General features: G+C 39.2%; 2 protein-coding genes across 3 annotated transcripts in view; one reads left to right on the top strand and one right to left on the bottom strand.

The window, feature by feature from the left end:
• Positions 1-2,834: 2,834 nt before the first annotated feature.
• On the bottom strand, positions 2,835-13,536 carry aimp1a (aminoacyl tRNA synthetase complex interacting multifunctional protein 1a). Of its 2 annotated transcripts, none has more exons than XM_034547002.1 (7): positions 13,168-13,536; positions 10,895-11,025; positions 9,855-9,968; positions 7,809-7,970; positions 5,688-5,896; positions 4,342-4,510; positions 2,835-3,132 (listed from the first exon to the last, which is right to left on the bottom strand). In XM_034547002.1, coding segments are annotated over exons 1-7 (954 nt in total). In that variant the 5' UTR covers positions 13,170-13,536; the 3' UTR covers positions 2,835-2,965. The 2 variants fall into 2 exon arrangements, with proteins under 2 accessions (XP_034402893.1, XP_034402820.1); XM_034546929.1 differs by having other exon boundaries at positions 5,688-5,893; positions 13,168-13,534.
• Positions 13,384-14,025, top strand: part of tbck (TBC1 domain containing kinase) — a 34,085-nt gene continuing 33,443 nt past the window's right edge. The window contains exon 1 of the mRNA XM_034546804.1: positions 13,384-13,689. The gene's annotated coding sequence lies outside the window, so the exon portion shown is untranslated. The remainder of the gene's footprint in view (positions 13,690-14,025) is intronic.

Below are 14,025 nucleotides of genomic sequence, written 5' to 3'. Positions count from 1 at the left end.
AGAAAGTTTCACGCATTGATGAACCCACAAAAATACCCAGAAAGTTAGAATCGAGTAATGAGGAGAGAGAATATTGGACTTAATATGGTGTCCAGAAACACAGCTCCAAATAAATGTTGCAATGTGGGCAATTGCTTACACATTATCTGTAACAGCTTGAAACACCATAATATGTCACGGCTGTGTGTCTGTCAGCATTGTTGGGAAGTTACTCTCCCACAAAGTGGCCAAAATAATGAAATACATTTAATCACTAAAATGTACAAAGCAAACTTAGAAAGGGTATTCCAGGATAGAAAACAATATTACAATCACAACCTTAGAAGATATTCATGGGTATTTGGAAAAAACATCATTATCAGATGTAGATGTCAAGTAAATACAAAGTCCTGTCAAGGTAAAAGTTAAAAACTGAAAAGCTTGGCTTGGCCACTAAACACCACACAGTTTATCATCATGTAATGATGATACATAAATGGTTGTTAGGTTGGGCACAAGAGTACAGACTTAAAAAAATAAAAAGACTATTTACTCAGTTAATAGGGATAAATCATACTATGTCATGACAAGTTTTCCATTACTTATTTGAGTTTGAAATGTATGTTACTAAGTATTTCAAAATATAACTTGTCCTAAATGCCATACAATGCATTCAAAGAAAAAATACTTGCGAAAATATCTGTCTACAGTAAAGCGCTACCGTACAACAATAAAATATATTCAAACTAAAACTGTGTCTTTGTAATCGTGTTATATATAATGAAAACACAAGGCAACATGGGGGATTTTATTGCTAAATAAACACAGCTAATAGATCTTTTTTGAAAACAAGGTTGGGGAGAATTTAACAAAGCAATAACACATTTATCAATTTGACAGAACACTGCACACATCCAAAGGAAGGGTCTTGAAGCAATCAAGAAGCACACAATGTCTTGATTCACATTAAATCAGATCTTGCAATATCAACATTTAAATCTTGTTGTCCAATATTAATCACAGCTTTTATCCCAGAGATATGCATTCCTTCATAACAACCTGTCATCGTTTGACTTTCATGCCCCGTCACAAACTCACTTCTTGGCTTAAGAAATGAAGAATATATTCCTCATGGCCCCTGCTGTTTCATGACGTTCTGGTTGTTGGGACCCTCTTTGTAGAACTTTAAACTCAACATTTTGAGAACCAGACTATTAAATGTGTCAGTCATAATTACTAATACACAATCCTTTTCTCCATATACAATCATATCTGACTGAAGGTGTCATATGTGTAATAAAGCAGCAACAACGTGTTGAAGTGGGGCAACCTTTGAACTCAGGAACTGTCTCACATTACTAGACGAAAGTGTCTCGAGCTAAATCCTAATAAAGAAAAACAGACGTACTGATCAGGAAAAATTGGATAATCTTAGAGACAGATACGTTTGGATGAATAGGTAATTGCTTCACAGTGTACACCAGATGCAGCTGAAAATTCCATTAGGAAACGAATGGTCTCCAACCGTCTGACTCAAAATAGCCTGGAGTGAGTTTTCTCTCAGGTTGCAACACTCGTGGTCACAGAAAACTCAGGAAGAAGTCTGTGGTTTAGGTGAGAATAGGCTTTAGCGGAGGTCACTTGCTAGAGCCGCCTCTGCCATCTAAACCAAAACGAGAGAATCGCCTCATTGACGATGTCTAGTTATTTTTACTTGGTGTATGGGTGTCCTGCCAAAGGACAGATTAAGTCATTGAAAACCATACAAACTGCTTAATTGGCAATCAGGAGGATGTTAACGCACGTGACTATCCGTGCTGCGATAGAAGTGTGTATAATCCCTCGATCCACACCAGTAGTATAACACTGACTCACTGATGTGATGCACTCCAAAACAGGGCTCAGCCCATACATTGCTTGCACAGCAACAGTTGTCTTCTGAAACTTTAATATATATATATATATATATATATATATATATATATATATATATATATATATATATATTTGTTATAACTGGAGCCCTTTTAAAGTTAAAGACTGAGAAAGGTTTTAAGAAATGTCTTCCTGTCTAGTTATTGTGGTAGGAGGCAGATACCAAAGCAACACTAGCAATATGGATTGACTCATTTATGCATTTGGTTCAAAATATTAGAGATGGAAACTGTTATTCATAACGGTTACATTTCCTCTATCTGTGGTCTATTGGTGGAGTAGATTAAGAAAGAGAATAAACTAAATGTGCTGAAGAAGAGGACTCAAACAGTAAGCAGAGGTTCTGTGCGATGGTCAGATTTGACCCATGAGAGTTGTTTTTGTCGAGTGGATGGCCTTAATTACTGTGGATGTAACATTAGAGCCTCTGGTGCACAGCTTTCTGTCTATGTCTTCTGTGTAGTCTGATACTTCCGGAGGTGGGGAGACTTTTTCTTTCAAGAGGACAATAAAATAAAGCACATGCCACTGGCTTCAGAGTCCAGATTGAGACACTGACCGTGGGCCAGAAGATTGGAGAGCTGGGGACTTCGCACCATCTAAAAAACCCTGAAAAGAGCTTGAGAACCCGATCTGTTTTCGTAGTATAACATTTCTTTTTCATCTCCTGCTCATTAAAAAGCCCGGGACTGGACGACGTTTAAACCAATGATGCTCGCTCAAGTCCACAACTGATGTCTTTAGAGCTATAACCTCAAAATCAAAGCACAATTGAGCTGATGTGGCTCCGGCGAGAGGACAACATTGATGAATTCAAGCAGAAACAGTTGTATTAAATAATTTCACTTTGGATATATATTAGCGGTAAAAAAACAACTCCTGATTGTTATGGGACAGATTCTTATGACAGACATTGAAAGTATGTATACTTTTCAAATCCCTTTATTGAACATCTTCAAAAGCATTAACTTCCATTCCTCGCCCTTCTGTTTCTCAACTCCATCACTGCAGAGCAAGTAAACACTGATCTACTTCAAGCAGTTCTGTTATGTCATTTGATTCCACTGTTGCTCATGGTTTGGGCTTTGCAGACTCCCTTGCCGGCCACTTCAAAGGCAGCTCCCTTGTAGGTTGCGACACACTGGTCGTCCGTGCGCAGATCTGGCTGAACCTGCTCCCACACCTTCTTTTTGGGGTTCAGCTCTTTGTCTGGTTCACCTGCAATCAAGAAGTCAGTTTAATGCATTAGAAACTCTTTTTTCCTCCTCATCCATCGCACATGCACTAGAAACAGTCCTGAATGTGAAATATCTCAAAACACTGTTTTGATATATCCATTGATTAACCTGGCTTCATAAGCTGAAGCAAATACACATTGTGAGAAACTCAGATTTTATCCATCCCATGTGTCAAGTGTGAATAGTTTGACATTCTATCATGTTTCTTTAGATTGTCCACTATTTAAAACCACAGTTTGTTCTTAGCCATAATTTAAAACATCTAAACCGAACTTGCAAAGCATGCATCCGGAGAAAATAAATAAATGAGGTCTCTCATAACCAGTACTGGCTGACTTCTGTCTGGTCTTGTCCTCTCTACAAAACCATTTCAGGGTGCGAGGACACAAATGAGTTCCATTTCCCAGCGCTGCCATTTACGACCCGAGAGTGGCAACAATCCGTTTTGATCAGAAGCGTGAAAGAGGTTTTGATGAGCAACTTGAGCACATTCTTAAGTTCAAGCAGAAGTACTGGGCCCCATTAGTTGGGGAAATGTGGGAAATTACAACCATGCACAGCAGCAGTGGAGTGGCTGTAATTGAATCTGTACCATGGCTCTTTGGTTGGAGAAAAGAGGGAAAATAAGAGACTTTTAACTATTATTATTATTATTATTATATGTACTTTAGGAAACTGCCTCAGCTGTATTGTTTTAAACAAAAACGCAAAATCACGACGAATGAACCAATCCCATCGTTGCACTTTAATTCAGTATCCATAGAGATGCCTTGTGAATAAAAACCTCTTTTAAAAGTGGTTGGGACATGTGTACTGCAGGGATGAAAGCCTCAACTGATGCATCTGAACTGTGGGCACTTGGACCTCATATCCTCCCTTTTTTTCCCACAGGATTCTCAAAAGAATACGAGAACAACAAGACTGATCCTCTTCTCATCACTAACTCCCATAATAAATGCGAGTTTTCAAAACTAGAGAGACTTCAAATCAAAACCACACTGGCCTGTTGTTAACGGTGTTTGATTTTTGGCCACATTCAGGAAAGCTTGTATTTGAATAATTCCCAGAAGGGACCCTTTAAGAGCCATTTTGTGGAAACTAGGCTTGGAAATTCTTTCAGTGTTCTTAATTCTCAGCTGTGGGGGAATCAAAATCTGGTTTTGTTTGGAAAGTAATCGGGTGCTGGTACCTGGGAAGCCCTGGAAAGTAACTCTGTCCCCTGGTGCTGCTCCACTTGGAGGATCGAGAATTTCGACCTTGTCTGGTGAGCTGGCACACATGACCATCGCCTGGGACACCACGCCTCTCATCTTGGCTGGCTTCAAGTTACACATCAGGACTGCCATGCGGTTCTGCATCTGCATGGGGGACACAAGAATACATTTATTTTTACAGCCAATATATCCTTGACAATAGAGAAGAAAAACAAATAATACCCAATTTACTTTAAAAAAACAAAGTTATACCTTTTTTTTTTTAATACCTTTAACTGATGTGGTCTGACTGAGAATTCCATAATCCAATATAAACAATAGTGCTAATCTCTGAATGTAGGCTTATTTGAGCTATATTTTATGTGTCCCATAGCCACTTAACTATTTTATGATTAGCCTGTCTCATACTTGTATCAAACTTTTATAACATTTATTATTTCATGAGTAACAAGAAACAGTTAACAAGAAAAGTATTGAGACTGTTGCAGACACACAAACAGCAGCAGCAAGGTGTCCTTTCTCACTTCAGACTGTGCCACCATTGCTGCAACAGTGTCAACTGTTTTTAAGTAGTTAATGTCTAATATCCGTCTGTGTGCATGGAACAAACTTTTCCACTTTCAATTTTAGGTATAACAGCCTTGTCCTTAGGTATAAGTCGGACAGGATTTGACACACATGATTTCAGCAAGCATGTGGTTCTATTTAGGAGAGATACAATGTGCACATGCATAAGGCTCTTTGGTCTAAAAATAGAGAGAAAGTCAGAAATACTGACAACCATTAGTTTGCTCCATAAATGTGAAGCAAAAAAACATACCAATATTCAACAGAGATCCGTCAGCATGGCGTTAAATTAGGATTTATTGGTCCAGTTAATGTGACTTCGTTACTATGACCCTCGAGAGCCATCAATGCATACAAACGTATACAGCACTGCTTGTGTTGTGAGCGGAAACAACTCTCAAATAGAGTCTCTGCATAAAGTTATTACGAAAATAAAAGTTCTATTGAAGTCTACATTTTCCTCAGTCTAAATTGAAGGTCGGCAGATGTGGATTTTGACACCTACAGGCCAGATGTGACGGTCAAAAAGAAGCTAAATCAGTGAATGTTTGTGAATCTCTGCACACAATCTGGATTATTCTGGAGGTGGCCAATTCATCATATGACAATGTTCCCCTCTTACACTTCATTGTAACATCACATGATATTGCAGATATGTCTTTAATCCACTCTGCAAATTGCACATGGGCTTTTGTACTGTTTTAGCTTGTTGTGTACAATAACCCATCAACTGATTATATGAGTTGTACTGTACCTGATCCAGAGGTATGTGCTTGACCAGCCCACTGACCACCGTCCTGGGAGAAGCCTCTCCCACATCCACCTGCTCCACATACAGACTGTCGGCATCTGGGTGCTTCTCGGCTGTGATTATACGTCCAACACGCAGGTCCAGACGAGACACATCCACCGTGGCCTCTTCTTGGCTTGGGGCCGCCTGCTTCTTCTCTGCTTTCTCCCCTCCTGGCATAAATTAAAAAGGTGAATACTGAACACACATCTTACATAATTTAATAAGTATTTATTTGCAATTACTCTTTGTCATTTCAATGAATGCGCGGTAGGGTGCACTTTTAGCACAGACAGGCAGACAGTAGCCAGCCATCATGTGTTGAGGGAAGGTTTGCGACATGACGAGAGGCATCTGTGAGTGTTTGCATGCTATTATCTCTAAATGTGCAAGATATTATCATGTTTGTTTAAAAGCACTGACAACATTTTAGCCAACTGGTATTGTTCCAAGGGAAATTATTTAAAAAAAAACTAATCATAGTTGAAGCAATACAGGGCATCTGTCTAGAATCTGATTTAATTTCCTCCCATAAATGACAACAAACCACCAATGACAGGCCTCAGGGTTGCACTTTTTTCGCCTCTTCCCAGAAATGCGGGTCACAAACCTTGACTAAATGAGTGTACCAATACGCACTTTTGGGCGAGTGCTTCATGATCCAATGACATAGCAGAATAGCAGATGCTTCCTCCCGAGAGACAGAGTACCTTTCACTCGCCTGGTCTGCTTACACATTCATTCCAGTGGGTTGCACTGATCAAATGACCACACGGTCTTTAATCATTCCTCTGAACCGACACCAGCTCTGATGAATATGAATTCCAACCCCTGCCTTTGATATTCTACTTTTCTCCTCCGTTTAATCAATGCTCTGCAGCGACGACAGCACACTGACGTAAGACATTACCGACCACACTAAGGTTACACATGGGTTTGTAGACTAACAAGTAATGGCTGTTTGAATTGGGTGAGAACACAGTTACATTGATGTCTGAGGGAACAAAGATTTGAACATGTACAACAATGTTTATAAAGAGGAAGAAGCAACTCTCATTAACAGCTCCCCAACATCTGGACGTAAGAAATGCCAGACAGGGACATCAATTTGTCAAAGTCTTAAAACTTGTTTCTTTCCCTTTCTACATTGTAACCTCGTAAACACACCCAGTGCTACATGTCCCTGTCTCTGCCTGACAGTCCTTCTGATGATGATGATTCCAAACATTTTATTGCTGAAAGTGATTTACTGCAAATAATTGAAAGTCTGTGGCTGGTTTTGTATTCTAAACTTAACTGTTTAACGCCATTGATGATGATGGGTAGAAGTACCCAGCCACTAAACATTAAATCATTCTCAAATTGGATAAAAACACTGGTGACATTAGACAAGGACTCACAAACGAAGCTTAGAAATGTGAAAAGTCCAAATGAAGCTTGACTAAAAAGTCTTTCTACTGAGGCCCAGAGGTCATGGATCCATTACAAGGACGATGTTGCTGCCGCACATTTATTATCACCTGGAATTCAAGTGGAAACACCTGTTTGGAGAAGGTCTATTGACTTTTGAAGAACAGAGTGCATCTATGATGTTGGATCAACAGTTGCTTGATCCAAAAAGGATGCTAACCAAAACCGTAAAGTCAGAAGTCAAAGTAAGCCCCCTCCTGCTCGCCAGTGGGTGAACGCCAACCCCAGATCAACTCTCGTTTGGGAACAAGCTTTGTCCGCTTCACTATGTTTGCGTTTTTCGGCACTGTGTCCGGCATTTTCTCCGCTTGCTCTTGCACGCGTGATTACAATGTGGTCGTCGCGAACACAGCACATCCAGGCAGATACAGACACCACTACACACTTCTAGGGGTCATAAGTAATAATTGACAAGGACGATATAGCATGAGTCAATACAGAAAAATCTGATGCAATATATGTAGTGATGAGAGGTCTCTTTTATGGTTTTAATATAGTCATTCCTGCTGAAAATGAAACTACAGATATTTAATAATATTTTATTGGATGTGAAAACTTCAAAGGAGTCAATATAAAATATTGAAAAGGGCCTTCATTTTGTTCTCCAGCTGTTACCTTTTTTCTCTGGCTTCTTCTTTTTACCCTCATCTCTGGGAGAGGGGCTCTGGTTGGCCGCAGCAGGGAAAGCAGAGGCTGCTGGTCCAGAGGGTTTAGGAGGGCTGGGCTTCGAAATGCACTCAACACTGTTGTCACTTGAAGGCATGGCCACTGCCCGCACTACAGGAGGGAAAGTAGGCAAAAGGTCAGTCAAGCACACGATTAAATAGTGGATCATAGTTGCTGCCTGAAAGACTTTTTCCGACATTTTGTCTGACAACTGATATTCTCGGCTCGTAGTGTCCAAAATGTTGTGTGAAAGTATGAAAAGACATGAGCATAGAAGTTCTGAGGTGAAAAAGATCATTTACATTACAAATACACATGGTACACTACTTCGTACGCACAGAGCTGGTTGCGTCAACATGGTACAACGAAATGATGATACAGAGGGCGATTTATTTACACACCCAGTGGGAGGACTGCACTCCTGATGCAAACAGTTTAGATGGGGAAAATGACACACTGTCCAAGTTGATGGCAACAAGGAAATGGAGCCATGAAGCAGGGAACAATGTCCTACAATAACTCTCCAGAGAAAAAATAACCCCTCATTTAAGGCGCCTGATGTTTGAATTCCTACAAAAATCCAGTGCCTGTCTGACAAACATCGGTCTGCAGGCACACCGCCGTCGCCATAATGCTTTTAATTACCGTAATTCTATGTTAGGACCTGAGCTCAGGACCTTTCCGGTTTACCTTGGAATTACGGGCAACCACCTCTTAAACTCTTGACATTCTCCCTCACTTTGCTGCGAGGTTATATGGTTGCACCCTTATAACAAATGACGTTATTGTAGATGTCCTGTGCACTATTATATTCATGCATCATTGGAAATATTAGGATCCCGACTAACATTTTAAATTAAAGCTCTATTTATCCATATTGTTATATTCAAAATGACCCAAATTAATGTGTGTAATTTAAAAACAGCTTACTAGTGGAGGATTACCTGCCTACCTCTGGTCTACAGGGTTCTTTTAGCCTCATACAGATCAGTTTGGGTTTTCTGACCCTGATCTAGCATCTGGTTGGTGAACACAATGAAGCATTTAGCAGGCAAAGAGACATATTTGTAAATCAGGAGTTGGTGGAGACCAAAACTGAAGAGCTTAAAAAAAAAAAAAAGGAGCGAATATTAGTTTTAAATGTGTCACATGGCCAGAATCTCATTACCAAATGAACGCCTAAAATACTCCATGTATGCTGGATGTGTACTATTTTCAATCATGTTTGCCATGACAACAAAAGTGGACCCAAAAAAGTATTGCCGGCATAACTTTGAACAATGCTCCACTTCAACTCAAATGCTGTTTTAGTTATTTTGACACTCAACTTCAGTTTTTATTTCTTTGCTTCAGAAGTTGTTTTTCCTCAAGGCCCCATTACATTATTATTCAATAGTTGTTGCCATCTCAATAACAAATCAGCAAAGCCGACTGAAAGCGCATTAAAAAAGTTATTATTTATCCATGTTTTGATTTGACCATTTAATGCCATCTTAAAGCCATTGAAAAGAAACCCCCAAAAATAAACATCACAATTAGAAACAGTCTTGGGTATATTGGAAAGCATTCCGTTTACGTTCCAACACTAACATAGTCGGTCTTTTTGAATACGGTTAAATTGCTTATTTCTTCCAGCCCTCTTTTATTCCTGCAGCGTCATTCTGGAAAACATTAAGTGTGTTAATGATCTGAGCTGTTTGCCTTTGCTGTGTGCCAATGTATGTCAGACACGTTGTCCCCATCACTATAATGGGGATTCTTGATGCACTCTGGCTGCTTTTTTTTTTTTTAAGAAATGAAAATATCCGGTTGTAATGGTCTGAGGCAACAATGTAAAAGATGCTATCATTGATAGTAAACCAAACAATGCTGTAATGAGCAACAACTGACAAACTGTTCCCAATGTCACACAACCGCTTCTATAACTAGATATGAAGGCGAACAACATCAAGGTCTTTTAAAAGAAGATTTTGCTGGGAACCAAACCCAACATACCTCCCCTCTTCTTCTCTTTTTCCAGCAGCTGGTTTTTTAGTTGCTCAATATCATTCTTCAGTTTGGCATTCTCCACCATCAGCTTCTTCTCTTCTCTGACACTGGCCTGGACGACTGCAGCGGAGCAAATTATTGTTAGCTCTTAGCACTGGAATAAAAGTGCAGTATCCCACAGGACATTGTCAGAACTGCTGAACTAGTACAAATACAAGATCGACTAAAACATAGTGTGACCATTACAGTCTATATAGAATTTCTTTTGAAGTTAAAGAATCCACATTAATTGTCCTTGAATTCAGTTTTTGAATCTCTAAAGAGTCTTAAATTACAGTATAACACTAATTTACTTTACTGTCTTTACTCCTTTAGAATAATTCATATGTGACCCATTGTGCAAGTGATACAATTATCATTGGACAAGATCATAGAGATTATTCTAGGTGGAGCTTTATCATTTACACAACTGCAACATTTGCTCTCATTATATTTTGTAAAAAAATTAAAATGGAACTCTAATCTAATAACATGTTTGAAACATTTATTCATTTATAAAATCAATAACTTTATGTATGGTATATATTTGGCTCATTTGGACATCAAGCGTACACATACCATGGGAAATTAACTTCAGATTGATAATTCTTCTAAATCTAAGTGTACTTTCCCATATAACTGGGGCCTCAGGTATCATAAAACTGCTTCTAGTCCAACAGGGATTTCACTCTTTAAATCATGAGACTGTGAATCATGCACGTAAGCAGTTCTTCAGCCCAAAAGTATGTCACTCCTACAGCCAATACATAAATGAATTATGTAATACAACTGAACACAGGACTTTCTGCAGAGAAATATAGACACATCTGGAAACACAACTTTATAATTCCTATTCAAGTGTACTATATAGTACACTTGAAAATGAATGATAAAGTCCCAGATGTGTCTATATAAAATCAGCTGTATTGGCCCATAATCAGCTGACAAAATGTTCTAAGTATAAGCCATTTAGGTTCTCGTTGTGTGGGTTTAAGTGCGTCTCCTACTGGCTTTCTCCTTCAGCAGCTGGACTTGTTGTTTCAGGTACTCGATGATCTGGTCGGCCTCAGACGCCCGCTGCTCCAGCCTCAACAAAGGATTGGGACTTGACATCTTGGACAAGGAGCGAGCTAAAAACCTAACAGACAAAAATACATTCAGCAATCTCAGTACTACAAAAAGCTAGATATTAGATCTGCAGAATATATTGAAGTGATAATATTCACAATAAAACGTGCAGGGGCAAATTATTTTACATATGGAGTATCAACATAATTTGCATTCAGTTTTGGACATGAAGTTCAAAAAGGTTCAGCCACTCAACTAAAACACTACTGGACACTAGTTTGGGTTTTGGAGTAATGTTCCTTTATCATGTTGAGCTTGGCAAATTACTTTAAAAAAAAATAAAAAATAATAATAAAAAAGGATTTTTACAAGGCTGAGGCATGCAGATGAAAACTTCTTCCACTTATTACAGGGAGGCGCTGGAAAACAACAGCTGGCCCGAGATAAAAACAAAATGTTGGGGGATGAGGAAATTAGAAACACAAAAGAGCTGGAGTTGATAAAATCAAGGATCAAAGCATTGCTTTTTGAGACACCAAATTGATTTAAACAGGACCAGTGGTGGAGTAATGACAAGAGCCACAAAAAGGCTGATCTCATTTGGATAAACCCTGAAAATGAGTCCTGGTGTAGAGGTCTGTACTGCAGCATAAAGACATAAAGGGGTCAATTCAGCAAATGGAAATAGCCAAAGAACATTCAAGTGATGTGGGCTTTCAGCAGCCTCCATGGCGTCTTTACTTTTCTTCTGTTTTGCAACTGGACAACTCCAGCAGATTCACTGTGCCTAACAGGGGAAGCCGGTGCTCAAATGGAGAGGTTTTTGCCTAAAAATAGGCATGGCTGGTTTGTAGTCAACAGTTCTCCATGCCAACATTTTATGTCTACATCTATTATTAAATTAAAATATCAAAGATAATACTGCATAGCTATTCACAGACTAAACAGGTGGTTTGAATCAGCAAATCTGTTACATTTAACCACCAATTTTATTTGGTATGGTGAGCAGACTCCACCAAGATACAAGTGTTTGCTCTTTTCCACAGTAAATAAACTATGAGGACGCTTCACTACCTGTCTGCCAACCAGACTATTGTGAGTGAAAGCAGAACAGCATGCCAGCACCACCTGAAGGCATTAGAGGGACCTACACTTTTTAACTTAAAAGATGACCGGCAGTCTTCAGGAGCAGATGCAGCCTAGTCAGTGATGTTCAGGAGTATTCTCTCATATTTGCCCTTTAATTGTTTTTCAGAATGCACATGCAAAAATAACAGTACACACAACACCGAGAGACAGAGGGAGAGAAACACTATAATAATAATAATTCAGACACCATGTCAGAGTTTGACAATGCAGAATTCAATTTGATAACAAATGTAAAATGTCGGTCACATGCATATGACATTTCATGACATTGGTTAATAAATAACATGAGGTTCCTAACTGGCAACAATATAACCCCCCCAAAAAAGTGGCTGTCTGCATAGAAAACAGCAAAACAGTTGGGAACAGTAACACAGCAGACATTGAAGATCAAATCTATAAAACGTAAGTATTATACTGTCAAGTGCCCATCAATTTGTTTGTATTTACATATGTATTTAATTGTTGAGAAGAGTAGTCAGTGCACACACGTATTGCATTTAGAGGAGTGCTAAAAGGATTGGATCACAGAAAGCAAAATAATTTATGAGAATTAAAAAAACGACTTAAAATACTTTATACACACTTTCCAATCATGCAGCTTACAGTGTGTTGTATACTGGATGCTAATATGTGAGGTTTTAACCTAAATTAGTGAACAATATTAATTAATCGATAATGAAAACTGATAGTTGGCTGCAGCCCCACTAACTAGGTAGCTACTAACTAGTTACTTGGTTATACCGTCTATTGCTTATACCTAGAAAACAACACAAAGCCTAAAGCACGGAATGAATTGCAAATACAGCAATCAAACTACAATCATTTCATATTGGGGAAGTCGATGGTAATCACAACACTGAATTGAGACATTAGTTGTCAGTGAAATCCGTGAGCTGAGTCGGTTCAGCTCACATCGAACTTGTGTCTTCAGCAACGCTGCGACCAGAACAACCAGCTCGCCTTTGGGCTAACGCTCATGCACTGACAAACCCCTCGCTAGGCGGTTGGTTACAGCGTATCGGTTAGTTAACACAATTGAATTAAAAAGGTTGTTGTAACTTACATTGACTCTGAATTGCCAGCCCAACACGTTTCGGGGAGAGGTGGGGGCTCGACAGCTGCCAGTGGACTGCTACAGCTAGCTAGCTAGCTGACCGACGCAGGCTCGTAGGCCCCGCTGTTAGAGCTCTGCAGCATCCGGATGTGACGCCTCTCTGTAGGCTTTTCATCGGAGGGCGACAGCACATATCTTCTATAGATCGAATACCGTCGCAAGATGTTAGGAGCTGGCGGATGACGCCTGTGTGTTTTCACGACAATGAGAAACCAACTCTTCAAAAAAATACGGGAAAAAAAAATAAAATCACGAACAACCTTGTTGAGGTTTTTGAAATAACTCTGTTTGGTCAATTGTTGTGTTTTTTTCGTTTGTTCCGCGCACTACTTTGTCGCACACAAATTACGTCATTGATCACGTTCACTCAGCTGTTCACTCGCAGAGGCAGGAAACGAATTTATTTCAAGTATTTTAATACTGTTTTCAAGTTAATTCCGTCGACATGACCGTACAGCTTTACCATTAAGTGTGAGTAGACTCGATTTACGTTATTGTTTTTCTATCCGGTCCAATAAGGAACATTATTTTTTTTAATATAGCTAATCTCGCACAGTGGGTTTATCTGCAACACCACTATGGGCATTGTGCCTTTTTGTTTCCAAAGTTAATGTAAAACTATATAATGTGAATCCCGGTATACTACTTACATGTATGATCTCTAGTACTTGCAATGCCAGTGTTAACCTAGCTGTCACTTGCTCTAATGGTGGTCCTCAGCCAGGTTTAACTACACATGTAACGTTAACCAGTTCACATTTCATTCATATTTGTTAGTCCACCGGATGGTATGACATAAAGAACAAT

This window comes from Cyclopterus lumpus, chromosome 1, assembly GCF_009769545.1.
Source record: "Cyclopterus lumpus isolate fCycLum1 chromosome 1, fCycLum1.pri, whole genome shotgun sequence".
Lineage (NCBI taxonomy): Eukaryota > Metazoa > Chordata > Actinopteri > Perciformes > Cyclopteridae > Cyclopterus > Cyclopterus lumpus.
Note: the sequence above shows the minus strand (reverse complement) of the source record. Positions and strands in the feature narration are given on the sequence as shown.

What these genes read in the sequence shown, in the direction of transcription:
- aimp1a (XM_034547002.1), bottom strand. An exon ending in GCTGCTGAAGGAGAAAGCCA is followed by an intron (nt 9,969 to 10,894) that starts GTAGGAGACGCA and finishes GCTCCGCTGCAG; the next exon opens with TCGTCCAGGCCAGTGTCAGA. An exon ending in AAAAGAGAAGAAGAGGGGAG is followed by an intron (nt 7,971 to 9,854) that starts GTATGTTGGGTT and finishes TCCCTCCTGTAG; the next exon opens with TGCGGGCAGTGGCCATGCCT.